At 37.4% G+C, this 24,933-nt stretch overlaps 1 protein-coding gene across 2 annotated transcripts in view; it reads right to left on the bottom strand.

Annotated features, from left to right (window-relative positions):
• The window catches only part of ARHGAP15 (Rho GTPase activating protein 15), a 685,399-nt gene that overhangs the window by 572,411 nt on the left and 88,055 nt on the right, over positions 1 to 24,933 (bottom strand). Inside the window, exons 2-4 of one of the 2 annotated variants that reach the window (XM_043487891.1) lie at positions 23,539 to 23,607; positions 17,085 to 17,209; positions 7,246 to 7,307 (exon numbers count right to left, since the gene is read on the bottom strand). In XM_043487891.1, coding sequence (XP_043343826.1) covers positions 7,246 to 7,307; positions 17,085 to 17,087 — 65 coding nt within the window. In that variant the 5' untranslated portion in view covers positions 17,088 to 17,209; positions 23,539 to 23,607. The remainder of the gene's footprint in view (positions 1 to 7,245; positions 7,308 to 17,084; positions 17,210 to 23,538; positions 23,608 to 24,933) is intronic. The other variant, XM_043487890.1, reaches the window with a different exon arrangement.

The raw sequence follows: 24,933 nt of genomic DNA, 5'->3' as shown, positions 1-24,933 counted from the left end.
AAGGCCACACTCATTCTGCTGCATCAACCATCTCTAGAGCAGATGGCACATAACTCTCCCTCAGTCATACTGCGCTTGTGGAGAGCCTCATGATAGCCCTGAGAGAGGAAGACTCCCTACTATTGCCGAAGAGGTCCTTGAACATCTTTCTCCTTGGAGCAAGGCTACTTCTTAGGCTGATTTGGGCTGTTCTTCAATGCTGAATTGGGAGCCTTTTCAGCCCTACTTTCCCAAGATGGCCAGCAAGTAATGTCATCCATTGATGGGAGCCAATTAATGCATCAACATTTCATCGTCTTAAATTTGAGGGCATTCTTTTTTTTCTTTTTCCACACAGAGAGATAAAAACCTAGATGTTGGATCGACTTGTGTGTTAAGTAAGACACATAGGTCAGGAAATGTCCAACTTCAGTAAGTCAGATGTCCTAGGAATAGGTGAGAGTCTCCACATAAATTTACAGATAGCAATTAGGTAAGGGATTGACATTAATACTAGTGATTCAGCACAGGAAATATATCCTGAGACAATAAATGCAGGTATTTATTTTAAAGTTTTGTCACAAGATATCACATTTAGGATGGGGGAGGGGGTGGCGGTGAGGATCCTTAATGTAATTAAGAAGGAGGAAGAATTAACTTCTAATAAGGACAAGCAGTTAATGCAATTGGTGGGACATCTTCTCCAAGTGACACTTTAGAGAACATTCTTAAAATGAATCCTGACTTGTCAAAGTAGAAAGTAAAACCAAAACCAAACAAACAAAAAACCCCAAACCAAAGAAACTAAACACAAACATCAGCTTGACCAAAAATTCTTTGCATTCTATGAAATGGACACCGGATGGCAGCACATAATAAGAGCAACTTTGTAACTGCTCATCTGAAGAACACTTGATGGAAAATGGCCCTTAAAATATTTGTTATCATTGTTAGAATCTGTTAGCTTGGGCTCATGTTGAACCGATTCATCTACCCTAACACTTAGGTTTTATATATTACACTCACCTCTCCAGTGCCTCCTTTGGTAATGACATGATGGCAAACCAGGAAATCAAAGGAAAATAGATGTGAGGTTACTTTGTAAATTTCAAACTCTCTCTGCTGTTGCTTGCCTCTGTCATCTGATTTGGTTACACTGGATTTGAGTTGATTCTGCACCCCTGGTGGGGGGTGAAACTGATTTACTCCAGTGTCCTTGACTGATTTACTGAACAGTCACTTGGACACTGCTAAATATTCTGACTAGTTCTCAAACTGGTATGCAAGGAACACATTTCTTGTCTCATATCCTAAGCTTTTTGTAGTTTGCCTCTACTTTAAAAATAAAAAAATCAAAGAGACACTGGTGTATAAATATATGCATCCCTGTCACTACTGCAAGAAATGTAAAAGCTTTCTATTTTCACAGGGTTACTAGAAGTTGGAAATTATAATAGCATATGTGTTGGAAATCATGAAACTAAAGGAACCTTTTACAAAATAACTTCTCTATTCCATACTCTCCAAACTTTCCCCCTAGTCCTTAGTACTGAACGTAAAAAAGAGAGAAAGACAAATGCAACCTGGAAGAATTCATTAGGATCTTGAGCAGAAAAGGCTAAAATAATAATAATGTTTACATTAGGGGGGTACTTTAGTACCATGTTCCACAGAAAGTCTATTCTTAGAAACAATTGTTTAAAAAGAAAAAAAAAAACCCCAAAACAAAGGTTTAATAGCTCTGGGGCTCTGGGATAAAAATGAACACTGGTAGACATAACAATAATCTACTTTTATTTTTTTCCAAATACATCTCTGTGCATCCTTTCATCCTCAGGTACTTCTTTCCACTCCCTCTGAAGAGCAGAGTAGAGTGGAAAGCCACATGTGATAAGATGTACACGCCACAAATGAGATGACGAAGGGGCAGGCTTAAAATGAAAGGTGTAGTAGGAGAGATAAGGGGACAGAAAGCATACATGCTGTCAGGGGCCTTTTATAAATTAAAGAATTGAAAGCAACTCTTCGCTAAGGTCTCCGAGAACTTCAGAGAGACATGAGCTACTTCTCTTTTGGGAACAGATGTAACAAAATGCAGGAATTTCTAAACTTTATCAGAAAAACACACTTTCAATGTTCACAAAGAAAATTCTACAGTTGAATGCTGAATGTCTTTGGCTTTCAATCCTGTCTGTCTGGGGAAACTTCTAGAACTTCATTTCAAAATAAAGCTAAATTCATGGCCCTTTATAGATGTAAGATATAGCCAAGGCGTTCTACTTTCCACCAACGCTTGCTATCTTCAGAGATAGGTCAAACTTTTCTTTAAAAGAAAGAAAAAAATACATGAAAAAGGGAAGGACGTTAAAGAAAAGGAACAGGAAGAGGGGAAGGAAGAAAATAAGAACACAAAACATGATGTGGATGATCTGTCATGGATTTATGAGTAGAAAATTTATTGTTCTTGTTGTTTAATCACTAAGTCGTGTCTGACTCCTCTGCAACCCCATGGACTGTGGCCCATCAGGCTTCTCCGTCCATGGAATTCTCCAAGCGAGAATACTGGAGTGGGTTGCCATTTCCTTCTCCACGGGATCTTCCTGACCCCGGGATGGAACTTATGTCTCCTGCATTGACAGGTGGGTTCTTTACCACTAAGCCACTAGGGAAGCCTGTAAAATTTATAGAGATTAATACAATAGTATTTGTTAGGTGACAGTTGAAACCCTTGGTACAGCTGATGGTATGAAATAAAAGGACAGTTTTTGCTTCCTGGCCTCAAACATCTTCTAGCAAGAGGGAAAAATCTAACCTACTTCATACAGAGGACACAGCTAAACTCTGATACCAACTATACATAGAGTAAGATTGGAAGAAGGAGAGGTTGGTACAAGTGACCAAGTTTCTCCATTTGTAAAATTGATAGCAGTAACAAAGCCTGTTTTAGAGTATCATTTCAGTGTTACTGGGAAAGCAATTATCCAAGTACTCCACAGAATAAGCATCTGTTATTATTGTTATAACACATTAAAATTTATAAAAAGATATAAAGTTCCTTGATAAGTGGGGACAAGGCCATGGCAAGAAATTTTACATAAGAAATACAAATTATAGCAACTATGGTATGCTACTGAACAGTTACTAAATTATCAGTGGGATAAAAACTACACAACTTTTCAGCTATGATTAAATTGGTCATTCTGTTGTTAGTTACAAAAACATACAGACTCCTTGGGCAAGCGGTAGGGCTATACATAACAGTCATTAAAACAAATACGGTCTTGTGATTTAATCAAGACATCTAGGCTTAGAATTTCTGTTAAGAAAATGCAAAAGCAAGCAATAGTAGGTTTACTGCAATTATAACTATTTTAGGATAAACTTGAATCAACTTAAAAATGTAATAAAAGAGGAATGTAGAAATGGCTTGGTGCTTTATAGTACCATCAACATTGTAGGATATCATATGTTATTAAACATGTTGACTATATCTACAATTTTCAATCTATAAAGTCTTTATAATTTTAACATAAAAGTTGACCAAGGTATATACTACCTGGTGCATATTAGAAATTGTCACAAGAAAAGAAAAGAAAAGCGAGATACTTAACTGAAACACCAACCAGAGAAATAAAAATATTAATAAAAGCAACACGATGTTCTATAGATATCAACTTGCAAAACCGAAATTTTTTAAAGCTGTATACCGATGAGAGTGTGGTGAGGGGTGATCTCTGCATTGTGAAGAGAATATGAACTGATGTATTCATTCTGGAGAAAGTCTGGCAGCAGCACTCAATGGATTTATAACTGTATGTGTCTTTACCATCAAGCAGTCCTTTTGTGTTGTTTAGTCACTAACTCACGTCTAACTCTTTTGTGACCCAATGGACTATAGCCCACCAGGCTCCTCTGTCCGTGGGATTTTTCAGGCAAGAATACTGGAGTAGATTGCCATTTCCTTCTCCAAGGGTTCTTTTTAACCCAGGGATTGATCTCATGTCTGCTGCATTGGCAGGCAGATTCTTTACCACTGAGCCATCTGGGTTTATGCCTCAGAGAGAATTCCTAATATATTTGTTTTGTTTTGTTTTTTGCTGTTTATTTATTTATTTATTTTTTCATGTATTTTTATTAGTTGAAGGCTAATTACTTTACAATATTGTAGTGGTTTTTGCCATACATTGACATGAATCAGCCATGGATTTACATATGTTCCCCATCCCGATCCCCCCTCCCGCTTCCCTCCCCATCCCATCCCTCTGGGTCTTCCCAGTGCACCAGCCCTGAGCACTTGTCTCATGCATCCAACCTGGGCTGGTGATCTGTTTCACCCTTGATAGTATACTTGTTTCAATGCTATTCTCTCAGAACATCCCACCCTCGCCTTCTCCCACAGAGTCCCAAAGTCTACCAGAAAATTACTACAGCTTATCAATGAATACAGTAACGTTGCAGGATATAGAATTAACACACAGAAATCCCTTGCATTCCTATACACTAACAATGAGAAAACAGAAAGAGAAATTAAGGAAACAATACCATTCACCATTGCAACAAAAAGAATAAAACACTTAGGAGTATATCTACCTAATATATTTGTAAGGAGACATACATGTGTCATTTATTGCAATGTTGTTTCGGATGGAAGGATTAGGGACAATTTAAGTATCCACTCCTGGAAGACTGTCAGTAAAATTTGATGTGTGCACACAATGGCAAAATGGGTAGAAGCTGGAAGAAATTAGCTTGTTTTAAGTATACAGCTGTAGATAGCTAACCCTAATATTGACTAATGTTGAATGAAAGTAGTACAAAACAGAATGAAGCTTATAGCCCAAAGCACTCATTCTCTCAGTCGTGTCTGATTCTTTGTGACCTCATGGACTGTAGCACGCGAGGCTCCTCTGTCCATGGGGTTTTTTCAGGCAAGAATATAGTTAGTGGGTTGTCATTTCCTCCTCCAGCAGAACTTCCTGACCCAGGGATTGAACCCATGTCTCCCGTGTCTCCTGCATCTCCTGCATTGCAGGCAGATTCTCTACTGCTGCGCCACCAGGGAGGACCCTATAACCTGCAAGACTTCTGCAATTTAGAGCATGTTCACTTACATGCTGTTTTCTAGTATGCCACACATATAGCCAAATAAATATATGGAGACTGGATTTGAGGAGCACACATTCTACAGAGGACTGAAGTGAGGAATGGAGACTGAGAAGAAAGTACACACAGCTAGGAGTCTTGCCCAGAAAGATGATAACACAAGGCCACACACTGAAGAGGATAATCAACTCAATTTGTGCACCTGAGCTTAAAAACAAAAAGAAAGGAAAACTAAAATTTATATAATTTTAAATGAAAAAAAGCTGAAAGAATGCATAATTCCATGTAAGATGATTGAAATAACAATGAAACATAGTACAAACTAATGTTCATATGAATGTAAACTAGAACACATAAATGGCATGTAAACTGGTTAAACAAACAAACAAGACAAATACAAAATGGTACACACACTGATTGAAGCTACCTAAAAATGTGTTGTTCATGCAAGCTAGTGACGGAAAAGGCCTGGTTCTGCTCCTTTAATTTTTCTTGACACCACCTTCAAGGAAAACATTTTACAAGAACGGATCATGGAGGGCTTATGGGCAAGGACACTGTACAAAATTTGCTTGGGATCCCTATTAGGATCGCCTCGTCTTCCTTGCATGAGGCTGGGGTCTAAGACCTACCAAAGCTATCACCTCCTCCTTCCTATCAAGCCTCAGGGAAAGGCTGAAGTGGTAACTTTGACAAGCCCTTTTCTATCCTTCTTTGGCTGTGATGTCCGCATCACTGGTAAGGTAAGAAAGGGCTTTGGTTTATCCTGGGGAGGCTTATCGCTGCACCCTCCACACTCCTTCCACGGGCTAATATACCTGGGATTGAAGTCCAGGGGAAAGTTGGCACTAGGTTGGGTTAGTCAAAGAATCCCTACTGCCCTTTCAGAACTCAACACATTAAGTCAGGTTCTCCACTGGAGCCTGAACTAGATGAGTCTTTGAAAACAGTACTGCATTTGATCTTGTCTCCTGTGTATCTCCCTCCTTGACCCTTCAAGGGAGGCTGGCTGCAGAGATACTGCAGAAAAGTAGTCTAGGAGAAGGTTGAAGGCCCTGTTTACCCCAGAATAAAGCACAATATTTTAAATGCTCTTCTTTAAAAGAGTTTTTAGAAACACAATATGGGTGGAAAATAGAATTTGTTCTTTAAAACTGAAAGAGTTATTTTAAATAGTGGAATTATGGATGATAGTTTTCTCCAATTTTACTTATTTTGAATAAATATATACTTACTCCATTATAGCAGGCAAACAATAACATACTTCATTTTCTAGTGTTGGCCAGAGTTCCATCCCAGTAATAAACTATATTATACAATTAATAAGTGTCCCATTGTGTAGCTAATTAGTACATTTATCCTTTATGATTTTAATTGTTAATTATATAGTCGTGAATAAATGCTTTGTCTCCCCCTGTGAGTACTTCCTACATACCTTTGCAGTTTGCATTTAACCTAGCACAAAACTAAGTATATAATAAGACTTACATGAGAAATAGGGGACAGTCTAAAATAGAGATGTTTACTTCTAAATAGCCCATACATTAAAAAAAAATATGTAGCATCTTTGACTACTCTCTTATCAACCCCATTTTTTATTATTAAAGTTTTTCTTCCTGTCGCCTAAGGAAATTCTTCCTGCATTGTCTAATTTCTCTCAACCTACTCTGTGTCACTCTCATCTCCAAGTGCAGCAACGTCCAACTTTTTATCTAACAGATGATATTATTTTTCTCTCATTTCTTTCTCAAATGATTTTTATTGAGCAACAAATGTATCTCAAATCCTCCATCCTTCAAAAAATTATGCTCTCAATGTATTATAGGAGATTTTTTATACTGCAAAATGGGTCCCTCATCCTTTAATCTGTTAATCACAGAAATCAAGACCCACTTTTTTATTTCTTTGCATATTTTTTTAATTTCAAGTTTTAGGGGGTCATGAAGCACTTCATTCATATTCTGTGCAATAAAATAAAATGTAGTGCTTTGTTGGAAAACTATAGTTACATTAAAAATAATGTTGACCTTAGTGATAACAGAGAGGAATATTCTAGTCCTGCACCATAGGGCCTACCTTTATAAACAACAACAGTGACACAAATTGAGGAGATAGAGAACTAGCATAGTTATATAAAAGTGAATTAAAAAAAAAGTTTATTACCTTAGTTTCTTTCCTCCATCTGCAATTTTAGCTTTTTGAAGATAACCTTCTTTTTCAACCATCTGCAAGAAGAATGCATATATTAAAACTGTGACAAACTCATACACATTATTAATTTGAATGAACCTATGCTTTCCAACAGTCACTGCAGTGATGGAAGTTTCCAGTCATAGAACTTCATCAATAATGCATATATAGCTTATGGGAAGTGCCTGCAAAATTATAGTCATTACAAGATGTTAAGTATCCAAAAGAAAGATTACAAAGAGTAATGTGAATGATTTGTTGAATAGTGATACACCTTTACTCACACTTCCTTCTGGGCATTGAAGTCACTTGCTTACAAAATTGATTAAAAATGATAAAACAAAGATAAATTTAATGCCTTCCTTAATTTTACTTATCATCCATGGAAAAGTTTCTCTTTTTCACCCCTCATTTCTACTTTCCCTTCTATGTACCTGCTGAGGCCAGTGAGAGGCCAGTGAGAGTAAAAAATTCAATAGAACCAGGTATCTGGTTAAACTGGAAGAGCATTTAAAACCCTGACATTCCATGCATTTTGTTCAGCTAGCTACCAGGAAATACTGTAGCAGCATTATCTCATTATCTTCCTCCATGGGGTGGGCTTGCTTCCTTTCCTATTTGTATTTATTGGCTTTCACTGTTAATATAACTGCATATTGCTTAAGAGAGATTCAACTATTCCTTATCACTCCACAGAGATTTTTGTGGAGTCCCAGAGTAAATATATACAGAATGTAAGTTGTGATGCAGTGACATCCCAGTCACAGATGGTGACTGCAGCCATGAAATTAAAAGACGCTTACTCCTTGGAAGAAAAGTTATGACCAACCTAGACAACATATTCAAAAGCAGAGACATTACTTTACCAACGAAGGCCCGTCTATTCAAAGCTATGGTTTTTCCAGTAGTCATGTATGGATGTGAGAGTTGGACTATAAAGAAAGCTGAGTGCCGAAGAATTGATGCTTTTGAACTGTCGTGTTGGAGAAGACTCTTGACAGTCCCTTGAACAGCAAGGAGATCCAACCAGTCCATTCTAAAGGAAATCAGTCCTGAGTATTCATTGGAAGGACTGATGTTGAAGCTGAAACTCCAATCCTTTGGCCACCTGATGCCAAGAACTGACTCATTTGAAAAGACCCTAATGCTGGGAAAGATTGAAGGTGGGAGGAGAAGGGGACGACAGAAGATGAGATGGCTGGATGGCATTACCGACTCAATGGACATGAGTTTGAGTAAACTCAGGCAGTTGGTGATGGACAGGGAGGCCTGGCTCATGGGGTCACAAAGAGTTGGATGCAACTGAGCGACTGAACTGAATTGACTCTCATCAAAGTCTGCAATAGATGTTTTAATTTCTTAGTGCCCTGTTTCTACCTTCCTCTGACAGTCCTGCGCTCTTCTCATCCCTAGTTCTTACTCTTGCTGCAACTTTTCAATCTTGGTGAGTTGCCAACAACCTTGACCCGTGTCCCATACTATATGCTGAAAGCTTTTAGGAGTCACCTGCCTACTAACAAAGGACCATACCCCTCAGGGCCACCCTACATGCTTTCCTCCTGACTGTGATACTTCACTCCCACCATATTGTCATCACACAAATTTCCAAATATATTGAATCCACTTTAAAGTGTGTTATGTATCCCTGTTGTTACCCAGTTCTTCCAGGTTTCCCCTGCGATCTCTTTTAAACGCCCTTTTCTGAGTTTTCGTGTTTCATGCTGCTGTTATCACTAGCATAGGGCTTGTTGGGTTGTACCTGCGCCTGTGCTGTGACTTTTCCTTTCACATTGGGGTTCCCAGCAGATGGAGTACTTGCTGCCACCAATAATTACAATAATAAATCTCATTTGAACAAATGAGTGGATAAATGATGAGTGAATGGCTGCCTAAATGTTTGTCTAAATTTTTATAGGCAACTGGGTAAGCAAACAAACAAACAAGCAACAACTACAAAAGACAACTATGTGTGCATTACGATAGATTAAAAAAAAAAGAGATATTTGGGAGTGAGCTGTCCCTGGGTCAGGAAGATCTCCTGAAGACAGAAATGGCTACCCACCCCAGTATTCTTGCCTGGAGAATTCCATGGACAGAGGAGCCTGGCAGGCTACAGGGGGCCCACGGGGTCACAAAGAGTCAGACACAACTGAACAACTAATACTTTTCCTAAACCACTAAAATTTCATAAGTTAAAAAACCGGCTATTTACAAGACTCACTCTGTTACAAGAGAGTTCTTTTCTGATTTGTTTATTATTATATTCACAACACATAGCATGATACTTAGCTTTCAAAATATATTGGATGAATACATATTTTAATAAATAATGAAGACAATGAAGATTGATGATAATCATAGCATACTATTTTTCACATAGCTACATTTCCAGAGAATTTCTTTTATTTCAGCATATTTTCCACAAGCCTAGAAGAATCTAAGGAAGCTCTCTTAGATAACTTACAGAATCATGATATTCAGTGGTGCCTCTTTTATACTTAGATATGTCTATTCATTTGCTTTAATCACCTTTTGTCCTAATGTATACGGTCTCTTCTTTTAGTGCCAGAAAATCTTATTTGTCTATCCCCTAAATCCATATAATACATTTAGTAACTAACTTTGGGCATCACTAGTTTCTACAAACATTTGGAAGAGAGATGTTTTTAAGAGCAATTAGCACCACAGAAGATGTCCCTTTCTTTATGAATGTATATTTAAAAATTTTGTTGTGTAACAAATAATAGATGGTTGATAACCAGATGGCATCACTGACTCACTGGACATAAATTTGAGCAAGCTCCGGGAGTTGGTGGTGGACAGGGAAGCCTGGTGTGCTGTAGTCCATGGGGTCACGAAGAGTCAGACACAACTGAGAGACTGAAGTGAACTGAACGAATGATAGATAAAATTTACCATTTTATTTAAGATTTCTTCTGATGAAAATAAGTTACCAAAAGACTGGATCTATCTACCAAAAACATACAAAATCTCTCAACCCATAATAAAATTTTATGCATACATTATTAGCTAAGAATATTGCCTTCCCTCAGAAAAAAAATCACTAAAAGGCTACCAGGTGGATATTTAGTTCCAAGAGATGTATTATTGACGACCACTTGTCTCAAAAGAGAAGGGAAATGTGAAAGTAGAAACCTAATACTCTCTTGCAGGGAGAAATCAACATAAGCTGGCTTGGGTTATATACCTTAAAATTCTCTCTCCTTGAATAAGTAATGTTCCTCTATGCACTGGACCTTTTCAGGATACCTGAGATTGAGGCCAGGGGCTGGATTTCTCATGTTAGCCTTCTATAAATGGACATCATTGCCATCAAACAGGCTGAGTCAGTTTTCATGGCTTTTGGTCAATGCAATAGAGTTGCTAGGCATGTCCACACAGAGATCCCAGAGAAAACAGGTAAGGAATCTTCTTTTATATTATCTTCTAAAGTCCAAGTTGCCTTCCTGGTCATCTGGAGACACTAGTAATCCTTCTAGTGTGTACTTTTACCTATTATATTTATTTCTACAGTGCATATTTTTACATATCTGTGTATCTGCATATTCATTTTACATGTAATTATATACATGTACAACCATCATGAACTATTCCCATGTCTGTTCATTTCTCTCCATCGTTTTTTTCATACTTGATATACAACCTTCTTTCAATACATTTTTAAATAACATCCCCTTCCCCTAAATACCAGTTGCTCTTCTCACAAGGGCACTGCAAAGGCTAATGTTTCTGCTGCATAGTCACTTCAGTCATGTCTGACTCTGTGTGACGCTATGGACTGCAGCCTGCCAAGCTCCTCTGTCCTTGGGATTCTCTAGGCAAGAGTACTAGAGAGGGTTGCCATGACCTCCTCCAGGGGATCTATCCGACCCAGGGATCAAACCCTTGTCTCCTGCATTGCAGGTGGATTCTTACCGCTAAACCACTGGGGAAGCCCCACAAAGACTAATAGGACAAGCTTAATCTCATTGAGGTTTATATCATTGTGAGATCACATTTCAAGATACTCCTACTCCTCTTTGGAGGGACTGGATGCCATACTTGCCTCCAGTTACCTCAGAGATGAGAACAGATTTGTCCTGGAATAGAAAACTCCAGTCAGGTTTCCTATATTGAACGCACTGCATTATTCAAGTCCCATGCTGAAAAGCGAAGTTTCCATGATGTACACTTAATTACTTTATTACACTCTGTCATCATATTTTGAAATACTTTTTCATGTTCCAGGCACTAGGAATCACTTATTCCAGGAGGCTCATAGGAGCCAAAAGAAGTATTAGGGCAAGCAGAAGATTGCTCTGTATTTTGCATGTGGCTTTATATATGGTACCATATTAATTAGTTTAATTACTTATTCCTCTTTTATGTTAATCCCATGGTTTGAATGGACAGTAATCTATAATTTACAGTGGAATATGTTGGTCATCTAGGACCCAGATGGCCTTGCCTCTGGTAATTTACAAAATTATGTTAGGTTTAGGCGTGTGTTTCCCTGGTGGGTCAGATGGTAATCTGCCTGTAATGTGGGAGAACTGGGTTCAGTCCCTGGGTTGGGAAGATATCCTAGAGCAAAGAATGGCTATACATTCCAATAATCTTGCCTGAGAATTCTATGGACAGAGGAGACTGGTGAGGTACAGTCTATGGGGTCACAAAGAGTCAGACAAGACTGATCAATTGAAACTTGCATTTTCTTTCACTTTGGGATACCACATGCCAAGTTCCAGGCCAGCTTGAAGTTCTTTAAAGTTGTAACATTTCCTAAACCACATACTTAAAAACAGCAACCCGTCTTTAGATGCTGAATCTGGCTTCTTGAGCTATTTGTTCAATGTTCCTCAGAAGCCCTATTTAATGTTAAGTGGCAGGAAAGATCAGCAATTTGTCCAGATTGGATGCCAGCCAGTCTGCTAGCAGTGAGGGAGTACTCAGCAGACACAACTGCGCTGACATACATATGAAAAGGATGAATGGTGGTGGGATATCCATCCAGATAGCACCTGTTTATCAGCCTAAGTTGGAAGCCAGACACAAGGCAAGACAGCAGAAGACAACCTGTGATTAATGCTGACGATCAGGCAGAAAGACCAGACTGTAACTGTAACTACAGACACTGCAATTTTTTTATGTGAAGTCTTCAGGTAGTTCTCAGATAGAATAAGTAGAATTGAAAACAACAGAGTTTCATCTATACCAGTACATTATAAGAATTATGTCGAAATACATGTTTATAAATGAAAACAAATTGAATCTAAAATTTTCAGCGCATTTTCACGAGAAAAGACTGATGTTTAGTACCAGAAACAGAGCCTTCGCTCTGCTGATATATGTGAGTGGTTGCTCTTTTCTCCTTTGTTCTGATTCCTGTGTTCACTGGCAATCTTCTGACTCCTAATTCAGCTTCCTTGGTCCTCTCACATAGAATGTGATGGACCATAGTCAACATCAGTATATGCACCATTACAAATTAATAAATCAGATTTCAAGTTTATACAGCAGATTCTTAGAAATTTCTTTATGTGAGGTCATCCCGTTGTGGTTTAGTTGTCAAGTTGTGCCTGACTCTTTTGTGACCCTATGGGCTGTAGCCCACCAGGCTCTTCAGTCTATGGGATTTCCCAGGCAAGTATACCCCAGTGGGTTACCATTTCCTTCTCCAGGGGAACTTCTGGACTTACGGATGGAACCCACATCTTCGTTAGCAGGGGGATTCTTGACACTGAGCTACCAAGGAAACCCTAGGGATCATCATCTCTGTAAACACTGATAATATTGATACATATAATCTATCAAGATCCACCAAACTGACTCAAACCCCAGGCCTGAACTGGAGAGAACCCTACAAAGTAGTGGCACCTGTGAAAGTTTGTGAATGACTAACCTCCCTCCTGGGAGAACTTTGTATTGAATCTCCATAACTACACACATGAACTACTATAATTTTCAAACAGATTTTGCATTTACCACTTTTCCAATTTAGTAATTAGACACCTTATATTTTTTCTGAACTTTCGATTGATCGCAATACTTTGCTGATAATCTTGTTTTTGATCATTTCTATTATAAAGCACAGAAGGAGGATATCTGGTTACATCACATTACCCCCTAATGATGTTTCTCTTCCTTTTTAAATATCTTAACTTTTCCACTACTCACAGAAATAGAAATTTTGTGTATTCTTTCCATTGGATTTCTTTTTAAAATTATTTTTATGTTTCTGTCTTTAAAATAAAAAATGTATATATTTAATGTGTACAATGTGATATTTTTATTTACATATACATAATGAAATGTTTGGGCTTCCCTGGTGGCTCAGCAGTAAAGAATCTCCACAGAAGGCGTGTGTTCGATCCCTGAGTCAGGAAGATCCCCTGGAGAAGTAAAGAGCAACCCACTCCAAAATTCTTGCCTGGGAAATTCCATGGATAGAGGAGCCTGGCGGGCTACAGTCCATGGGGTTGCAAAGAGTTGGACATGACTTAGTGACTAAACAATAACAAACAACAACAGTGAAATAATTACTATAGTCAAGCTACTTAACATATCCATTTCCTCACATAGCTACCTTTTTAAAATTTTACTGTGGTGAGAGCATGTGAGGTCAACTCTCATAGCAAATTTTCAGTTTACAACACAGCCTTATTAACTGGTATAATCACCCTACTGTACAGTCAATCTCTAGAACTTAGTCATCTACCGAACTCCACTGGCTTTCCCTCTCTTGCTCTACTTTCCTCTTTGGGACTCACTGCTTACATTTTTTTTCTTCTCAGTTTCCAATTATTTCTGTATTGACTCTAGCTTTCTTGCTACATCAGATCTGCTGACCGTGTGTGTGGTCTTGTAGTGGAACAGAAACAAAAACAAGGGAAAAAAAAAATCACCTTCAAAATGTAGCTTATCTATATATCATATAAAGTACTAATTTAAAATATAAATGCTTAATTTTAGGGCCATCTTACATATAGCTGGAAATGAACTATGATGCTCTTGGAGACATGAAACATAAAATCTCTGTGTAACAAAGATACATAATTAAGTGTGTGCATACTTTTAAAAAGTGGTAAACCAAAATTCTCAAGTTGAAAACAATAATTAGATGAAAAGGAGAATAGAAGAAAAATGATGCTGTGTCATACATGAGCAGTGCCTACAAGGAGTAATTAGGCATTCTTAAAGATCTGGAAAAGCTGGTCTTGACTTCAGGTCTTAAAGTTAGGCATGGTTTGCTGAATGCAAATTATTTATACCCTGCAGTGTGTATTGTACATTGCTTTCATGGGTTTTCTCCTTCTTTTACTCTCAGGATAAGAGAACATGTTGTGCTCTGGGGTTCTGCTGAATGTCTTGAACCGGTTTTCAAATGTTGGGTTTGGCAAAGTACATATTATGTTTTGCCAAATGCATTTCCCCATCATTTTAAACCCTTGTGTATTTCAAGGGAAATTTTACCCACATGTCTCTGATTTATTTACCCTTAACTCATCAAAATATCATCTTGAATAAGCTAGCATTTGATGTTTAAGAACCCCCATAGCCTTTCATCTTGTAACCAGTGTGTTTCATTTGGTCACCACCAAAAGAATCCAGGTTCTACTTGGGAAACAGGCTGATGAGGGCACTTCTTTCTGTCTCAAGAAATTCAGTCTTTTGGAGGTTTTCCTGTACAAACACATCTCCTTTTTCTTCCTTTTTTCTCTCTTCTTCCCTGACTTCTATTTCTTCGTGTCATTGATGCAAATATGGTGCTCTTTCTTTAACTACTATTGGGATTCAGTGAGAATGGTCTTCCTGGTTACCGTCTGGGAAATTTATTGGCATAATTCAATTGTTTTGTTATAACCAGTTTTGGTCAAAGCAATAGGGAAGACAAGATTGCTCAATGTTAATAACCTTTTTCATTGTTGTGTGTTTGTTCTCTACTGTAGAGTTAAGTGAATTTCAAATGGAGGCCTGGATGGGAAAAGTTATTGTAACCTGTTTTTGTATATTAATGGCTTCTAAACTGCTTACCATCATCTGAGAACTGTCTCCCTCTACCCACATTTCAGATTTATATCCCTAGTCATTCTACCATTTCCCTGGTGGCTCAGATGGTAAAGCGTCTGCATACAATGCAGGAGGCCTGGGTTCAATCCCTGAGTCGGGAAGATCTCCTGGAGAAGGAAATGGCAACCCACTCCAATATTCTTGCCTGGAAAATCCCATGGACGGAGAAGCCTGATAGGTTACTGGGGTCACAAAGAGTCAGACATGACTGAGCAACTTCACTTTCTTTCTTTCTTTTCTAGTCAGTACAGTATTCATGCAGTTTTTCCAATATAACAACTTTGTTCTGACTTCCAGACCTCTGTACTTGCTAGTCCTTCTGTTTGCAGCATCCTTCCAGTTATTTGCTTAACAAACTCTATTCACCCTGTAAATCTCAATTTAAATGGCTCTTTCAAATTGTGCTTTTATAAATACTTAATCCAAAGTAGGCTCTCCCTCTCTCATAGAAACTTGTTTGTCTGCTGTCATAGCATGTCATGTAATTTGCATTTATAGAATTATGCCTTTCTTTATTTGTTTAATATTTCTCTTCACCCCTGGACTGACAGCCCCTCCAGAAAAGGACATGACTATTTAGCATATCATATCACACCCAAACCTAGCACAGGGATGGCCTCAACAAATATTGGAGTTAACACACTCCTATACAACATTGTAAAATCTATATGCTGATAACATTTTTTAAATGAAAATAAATTAAAAAATTAAAACAACACTCCTGTTTGAGTAAAGGAAGGGCACATAAAGCAATGAAAACTTGGAGATGGTTTGCATAAGAGTTCTTAAATTATATGACATTATTAATATACTAGCATCTTGAAGATTTGGGAGAGTGCTTTTTCCAAAACCTAATTTTTATCTTAACAAAGTAGAATTTTGAAAGACTAAAGAGCTTTTGGCATTTTTTTTTTTTTTTTTTGCAATTTAAGGAAAGCACAGCCTAATCAATAGAACGACTCCCCCAAAAGAGGCTGTCCTTTGTTTTAACATAAGAAATGCTGTATGCTCACAATGTCTTTCATCCTTAAAGCCCTCACAAGTATTAATTAATCCACAAAATGATATCTGGCTCCAAAAGGTAGAATCTGTGACTTAAGGTTTATCTGCAAAAGCCTGCTTTGCCCTCAAGCCATGGCAACTTCCTGAGCTCTGGCCTGCAAATCCTTCCAACTCAGGAGGCAGCAGATGATTCTCTAAAACCTGCCACAGGCTTTTGACTCCTGCAGGGTTATCCCCAGACATGCCTTATACTCTTTTGATAAACATAAAGATGATAAAGATTTAACATGCTATAAACAGGGTTAGTTTTTTTGAATATTTCATTAAAGGAAAAAGGGGAAATGCCCTGAAAATAATTAGGTCTCACAAAGAGTTATAATGTGAAATATACAAGATGTAAATGTACATATTAGTACATTTGACGTTTCATGTTTTAAATCTTCACTGTGTTACAGAGCTGGTTAAGAAACAACACAGCTTCTCAGAAAATAATGTAGTCTCTTGCATTGATAGCATATGGATTTGCATACCAAGTGGCATAAGTGACGTCAGCTGTCAGTGAACTGGGTAGTTTGCACCCTGAGATTTCAGGCTCCAGCTAGGAATATATTTTTGCCAGTATTCAAAAGAAATGTATTATGTTGCTGTTTAAACATGTTGATTGCAACTTCTTTCTTAAAGGGGAAGTTAAGTGGTAAAGTATGGTTACCAAAGGGTGACAGCATCTAGGGATCACCCACCATAGCAGACTCCACTCTCAGTGAATTATTTTCCTCCAAAGGGAGTGGGTGGAATGGGATACTTTTTGTCAGTTATGCTTAAAGTCAAAGGCTCTCATGATTGCTGGATAATGTTCAAAGAAGTTCTAAATATGAGAGATAAAGGAAATGAGATTTTTAGCACAAAATGTGGGATATAAATAAGCTCAAAGATTCAGATGGTAAAAATAATGAGTAATAACATATACTTAAAGGGTTTTACTATTTTCTAAAGTATTTTGGTACATACCATTTATATATGGTAGCTCATCCGGGTAGATACTGGCAAGGAAAACTATTGCAAGAACTTATGGATGACTACAGAAGCAACACTGAGGCAGGGATGGGGGAAAGAAAAAGAGATGTAGAGACAGAAGAAAGGAACATGTCAGATTGTGGAAAAAAATCTGAATCTAGGTTAAAAATAAGTATACAGTTTTATTAGGCAAATATAAAAGCAGCTTTATAGGTTCTGGAAAAATAATTCAAGTTTTGATGTAAACAGTAATGGATAATTAAAAATTAATCCAAATTTGTTGTTAGAAGGAATTGGTGATTATTTTCTCATTGTCTATCATAATGGCCTAGTTCATAAGTAAGACTTGTAGGGAAAAGATAAGCATTTCTATTTTTAAAATAGCATTAAATAAACAATTTAATTCAAGTAGAGACTGATGAATAAAAGTTGAATCTAACCTCTGTTCACAAGGGAGAAGGAGAGCTCTCATAGAAAGGATCCAGGGAAACCCAATGCAGACATAGAAAGTAAGCTAGTTGGTAGTTCCAATAGAGTTTTTAGAGCTTGTGTGTGTGCGTGTGTGTGTGTGTGTGTGTGTGTGTGTAAACAGAGAGATTGAATAGAAATGCAGGGAAGGAGATTTAGAGAGACTGCAAGCTAAAGAGCTCAACAAATTACTGTTTTTATCCTTTTATCTAGCAGTAGTTCCCAATGCCACTTTCCCAAGTTGATCTCATCTAGAATAGTGTATTAAGCACATAGATGTATTTTTTCTCAGTTACACTATCCATAATTTGAGATCTTTTAAAAACAAGTTTTATTTACTGAGAATTGAGAGTCAAGGCACATAAACTACCGGCCAACAAACCAACAAATAGCCTTGAAGTTAGGAAGGTACATTAAGAAAACTGTTTCTGTAATATTTTAATTCTTTCAATATCAGCCTATGCTTTATATATAGGCATAGCAAAAGTGTACCATTAGTTATTGGTTAAATTTAAGTAATAATCATAATTTTAATTTTTAAAATTCATAATTAATACACATTTCATGTAAAAATTTGAAAGTTTATGTCATTTTTCAAATATAATCTCATATATATTTGCACATATAAAATTACATATCATTTCATACATATTTATGTTACATACACACACTCATATAGCTTCATTTTCAGTTTAACTTTTGCCATGTTTCATCAAACACTTCAGAGAGACATTTGCATGTGCTATACTTAAAATAAAGCATTTTATTTATATGTACTTTATTTGTTCTGTAAGGCAAATGTATACAAAAGAAACATCATTACTTTTCTATTCATTGTACAGCTATACTTTGCCAGGCCTTCCATGAAGTTTTAATAATAAAACAGTAAGTGAAGCATAGCTCTCCCCTCAAATACCTTACAATGCAGTAAGAGAGATATAAAAGGAAACAGGCAATTTCAATGTGATCAGAGATAGAGTCAATTTAGAGATAGAGGCAAGGAAAGCTGCTACAGAAAGGCAGAATAAAGAAGGGCTGCCTGATTCAAAGTTGAGGAATCAAAGAAATACTTTCCAGGTTTGAAAATGTTCTCTAAGTTGAAACCTAAGTGGTCAGTTTTGAAAACAAGATATTGTTATATCGAATTAAATTTTTTAAATGTCTTTCACTATGATTAGCAGTCATATATGTATTAATCTCTGAAATCAATGATATTATTTTAATACATCTTTAATATCTTATTATTAAACCAATTGACATGTGTGTCTTTTACAAACAAACACTAGTGCCAGAAACAATGTAAGGGGAAATATGATATAATAAAGAAAATACAAGTCATGACCCCTAACTTAAAAGCATTTATAGTCTAGCCATGGAACAAGTCCATTACCCATGAAATAAGAGTGGACAACACAAAAGAGTGTTGAGATGAAGGAACTATAATTGTTACAGAAAATCCGAGCTCCTTCAGCGTAAGAGCCATGTCTTAATCATGTTACTATTGCCGGCTTGAGGGTATGTATTTGGCAGTAGATAATAAATAAGGTAAATCACGGCTGTGAGAAAGTCTATAGACTTGACGCTATAGAAAATAGGAGGCCGCTGAAAGTTGTGACTAGGAGAATGAAATAATGAAGCTTCTATTTAAAGAAGGCTGGTGTGGAATTACTGCAGAATCAGTGGGAGAGGTGTGGTGGAATACAGTGGGGTGAGGCAGGGGCATTGAAAGGCCTGGGAACATGTGCCTATACACATGGAAAAAAGATGAGAGCATCACACCCACTGTGGAGAAACCACTTCAGAAAATGTTGACTTACATGAAGGGTCATAGAGTAAATAAAGGATCCAAAGAAAATGTGTTCTTAGCCTAGATAAATGTTTACTACTAATAGGGATGAGGTAGATTAGGAGTTTGGGGTTAACATGTACACACTGTGTGTGTGCTAAATCACTTCAGTCGTATTCGATTCTTTACAACCCTATGGACTGTATAGCCTGCCAGGCTCCTCTGTCCATAGGATTCTCTAGGCAAGAATACTCGAGTAGGTTGCCATGCACTTCTCCAGGGGATCTTCCCGACCCAGGGATGGAACCCACATCTCTTATGTCTCCTGCATTGGCAGGAGGGTTCTTTACCACTAGCACCACCCGGGAAGCCCCATGTACACACTACTATATATAAAATAGATAACTAACAAGGACCTACTATATATATAGTACAGGGAATGCTGATTAATATTCTGCAATAACCTAAACAGAAAAATAATTTGGAAAAGAATATATAGATATACCTGAATCATTTTGCTACACACTTGAAGCTAACACAACATTGTTAATCAACTATACTCCAATATAAACTAAAAGAAATTAAAATTAAATGTGAACAAAATTTTTAAAAGTGTCTTCTCTATTAAAAAGAGGTAACTTGTTCTTTTAAATAAGTATAAAAAATAAAGGTGGGGTCAATGGAAATAGGAGTCAATTTGAGAAGAAGGTGATGATGGGTTCAACTTGGAATTTTTAACATCTAGAGTGACCCTAAGATATACTAGAACAAATGACTAACACTTCAAGATATACGATGAGATAATGAAGAGAAAATACACAAGTATAAATCTGTGTATTATAAGCCTGGAAGTAAAAAAAAAAAGTCATTAACTATCTCATTTATCTCATAACTATCTCATTTGTGCATTCAGTTAATGCACATTTACTTAAATTTTATTACATTCTTACAGCTATTATGATCATGGGAATCAAGATCTAAACAGAGGCGACAACAGGCCTGCTCCCACAGAACACTCTAAGGAGATGACAGACAAAAAGAACACGCAGAGTATACCACATGGTGAGAAGTTGTACGGAGAAAATTAAATTAGGGTAAGAGAAAAGGAGTGTGGACAGAAATGGTGGTTTTCTTAATTTGTTCATTTGTATTTAGGGGAGAGTAGAGAAGAGCTGTTTTAAAAGGTGGTATCTGAATAGAGATGCAATGAAAGGAACAAGGCTTACAAATTTCTGGGTGCCAAATGAACTATGCTGTGCCAGACAGAACAAAGAGCAGGTGAAACAGCCCTAAGGAAAAAGTAAAAAGGTCATCTTGGCTGAAGCAGAGTAAGCCAGGAGAAGAGAGGAAAAGGTGAAGCACAGACATGGCTGGGTCCTGTAGAGTCTGGTAAGTAACTTCATGTCTTTCAGGTTTTACCCTGGAGACACTGGAAATCAGAGAGGTATTTGAGCCAAAGCGTGACATGAACTAACTTACATTTTAACAATCTCACACTGGCTGTTATATCAAAAATTAAAAAAAAAAAAAAATAGAAAGCAAGAGTGAAAGTAGATACATCCATTAGGAAGGTATTATAATAAACTTTACCGTCTGAGCCACCAGGGCCCAAAGTCTTCCCTGGTAGCTCAGGCAGTAAAGAATGTGCCAGCAATGCAGGAGGCTGAGGTTCGATCCCTGGGTTGGGAAGATCCCTTGGAGAAGGAAATGGCAACCCACTCCAGTATTCTTGCCTGGAGAATTCCATGGATAGAGGAGCCTGGTGGGCTTACAGTCCATGGGGTCTCAAAGAGTCAGACATAACCAAGCAACTAAAGCATCAGATCAGTTCAGTTCAGTTCAGTTGCTCAGTTGTGTCATACACATGTAATAAACTAGGACATGAACGACATAGCTGAAGGTGGGGGAAAGTGAAATGATTCTAGATGGATTTTAAAAACAGAGAAAATGGGGTTCTTTGGTGTTTTAGTTTATGTAATGAAATAAACAAAAGTCAAAGATGACTAACAGTTTTGACTGTAGGACCTAGAAGAATGGAGTTATATCCTGTGAAATGGAGAAGACTGGGAGGAGCAGGTTTGGAGGGAAATCAGAATTACTTTTGGATGTTAAATTTGAGATATAGACATATAAATGAAAATGCACAATGTACAGTATTGTAGTTTAGGGCAATGGTCTATCCTGAAGAATGAATATTAGAAGTGGTTAGTGTAGCACAGTATATGAAACAACAATACTGAAATGAGATTCCTTAGTGAATAAATGTAGACAGAAAGAAAAGAGTTGATCTCCAAGATGAATGAGAACCAGCAAAGGAGATGGAAAGTCAGTGACCACTTAATTATTTGGATATCCATAAGACAGCAGTTTCCTGGTAGTCATGTGAGGAAAATGTTTCTAAAAAAGTTATTAATTGGGTTAAATTCTGAGATAAGATAATCTAAGGAAAAAACCAAAACTTTACCAACATGTGCCCATGCTGGTACCAACTTTAGTAACATGAAAGTAACAGACGACCTCGTTAAGAGGTGAGTGGTTGAGATAAATGCCTAAATGGAGTTGCTGCAAGAAGTAAAAGGAGGGGAGAAATTAGAGACATTAAAAGTAGACAATATTTTAGAGAATTTTTTACTCTGAAGTAAAAGAGAATAACAAAGCAATTAGCTAGAGTGGACATAAGTGACCTAAAACATGCCAAGCGAAGAAAATCATAGAACTGAGCCAAGAAAAAAATCATTTTGAGGACTGGAAGTCCTGTTGACTAATATGAAATACAAGAAGGATAAGCAAGGAGAAAGGAGGCATTACATTTTTCAAAAAGGAGATCATTAATAAAAAGAAAGTTACATATCACAAAGTTTGTGTTTATTTGTTTTTAAGATATCTCTAAGACATCTGTAAGTAATTTATCTCTATATCTACTTCATTCTTTTATGTTTTGTAGGATGTTTCAGGTAACTCTTAATTGTCATTAGGATACAACAATAAACAACAAGAAGATTAAAAAAAAAAACTTGCTCTCACTCTTAGAATCTAAAGATAAGGGATTAATTTTTCCTTAAAAATGTCAAAATTTGCAGTAGGTGCCTGATAACCTTTACTTCACTGGAAAAGGAAATGTCAACCCACTCCAGTATCCTTGCCTGGGAAATCCCATAGACAGAGTAGCCTGGTGGTCTACAGTCCATAGGATCACAAAGAATGGGACACAACCTAGCAACTAAACCACCGATACCACCTCTTACTCACACTCATCACATAATCCCGCCTCCTTAAGTATAGACTGAATTTAGTGACCAAGAGAATGTAGCAAAACTGATGGGATATCACTTCTATGATTAGGTTGCAAAAGGTTCTATTTTTCACCTTTCTAACAGACTCTCTGGTGTTTCCCTGAGGCTCAACTGGTAAAGAATCTGCCTGCAATGCAGGAGACTTGGGTTCAGTCTCTGCGTCTGGAAAATCTCCTGGAGGAGAGCGTGGGAACCCACTCTAATATTCTTGCTGGGAAAATCTCATGGACAGAAGAGCCTGGTAGGCTATTGCCCATGGGGGTCACAAAGAGTCAGACATGACTGAAGTGACTGAGCACACACAACAGACTCTCTTGCGTTCTCAGCCAGCATGCTTTGAAGAAGAAAGCAAATACGCAAGTGGCAAGGAAGAGAAACCTCTGGCCAAAAGCCTCAAAGGAACTAAATCGTGCCAACAGCCATGTACTTGAGCTTGAAAACAGATTCTTCCCCATTTAAGCCTTCAGATGTTACCACAATTTTAGCTTAAATTTTGGGTGAAAACTTTTGGTTATGCCCAGATTTCTGACCCACAGAAACCTGAGGTATATGCTGTCCTAAGTTGCTGAGTTCTGAGGTAATTTATTTTGTTGACAGTAGACAAATAATACAGTACTGAAGTGAAATACTTACCAATTGTTCCAATGGAGGAATGACATCTTTCAAGACATGCTGTGAATGATTTCTTCTGTGCCGGGATATCTGAAAAAATAGTGACATTTGATACAATTATATAATTTATATTAAAAAACTTTAAAGAGCATAATTTTGTAACTGTGCACAGGAAAATCACCATATTCACATTCACTCAAAAAGGTGAATAAAGTAAATTTAAAAGGGAAGTAAATGTTTGGGACATTAACTAATTTGGATAAAAGGTGTACTCAAAGATGGCTGGCTGCAACGATATCTCATATTCCGTGTGGTCTCCTTACCCTTTGACCTTGATAGCCTTCCTATCAAATGGTGGGCTGTATGCTGTTTCATTTTGAACTTGGGTGGACTTTTATACATGCTTTAACCAGAATACATGGCAGAAGGGACATATATGACTCCAAATATTAGAGTATAAAAATACCACTCACTCCCCACCTGTTCTGGAACCCTTCCAAATCATCTTCCTCTGCAGAAACAGGGCTCTGCTCCTGTTTGAATGTTCTTTCTGTTATTGAAGGCTGGAGCCCAGCTCTCTGGGCATAGGAAGGACCTGCTCTCCTGCCAGCTGGGACCTGCAGAAAGGGGCTCCCAAGGCCAACGCCCCTTCTTCCAGAGAAGGAGCTGAGACCTGGGTTTACTTTTATTTTTTCCATTTCGGGTGTACCCTTGGGGACAGGTAAGGAGGGAAGGTGAGGTCTCTAGGTGGTGCTGTGGTGTGGTACTGGACATTGAATAATACATTTGCTATTTTTTGTTAAAAAGAAAAAAAAAAAAAAAAGGCACCATGTTGACAGGAAGCCCAAATTGGCCCATTGAGAGAGACCAGTTTTCTAGCTGACAGACTAGGTGAGTTTCCAGCAGACAGCCAGTATCAGTCACTGACCATGTGAACATAAAAATACCTTCATGATTTCTTCTTCTAGGCATTGAATCCCCAAAGCTTTCAGGTCTTCTCAGTAGACATATCAAACACTGCAATATCTACTCCTATTGTGCTTTATCTGAATTTTTGATCAGAGTCTATCAGCATTAAAAAAAATCATTGTTTTACATCTCTGTGTTTCAGAGTGATCTGCAAAGCAGTAGTAGTAACTGGGACAAAATATTTAATATTGAAACTTTTGTATTTATGCTGTGTGTTTATAAACTTAGCTTCTTCAGAGTTAGTGTGCTATTAATGTCTATGTTTTCCACTGTTATCCATATATATATAAATATACAAAACACACAGTAAGTGCTTTCAGAACAAATTTGCTTTAAATGCCTTTTCTCCTGAAGAAGCATCATAGACAGATTCTATAGTTTAAAAAAAAGGAAGGAATTTATAATTAAAAATCATATTTTAAAATTTAATAAAAGCTCTCATTAATA

Source organism: Cervus canadensis, chromosome 15 (genome assembly GCF_019320065.1).
Source record: "Cervus canadensis isolate Bull #8, Minnesota chromosome 15, ASM1932006v1, whole genome shotgun sequence".
In the NCBI taxonomy this organism is placed as follows: Eukaryota; Metazoa; Chordata; class Mammalia; order Artiodactyla; family Cervidae; genus Cervus; species Cervus canadensis.
The sequence above is the reverse complement of the archived record's forward strand: the minus strand, read 5'-3'. Positions and strand labels throughout refer to the sequence as shown.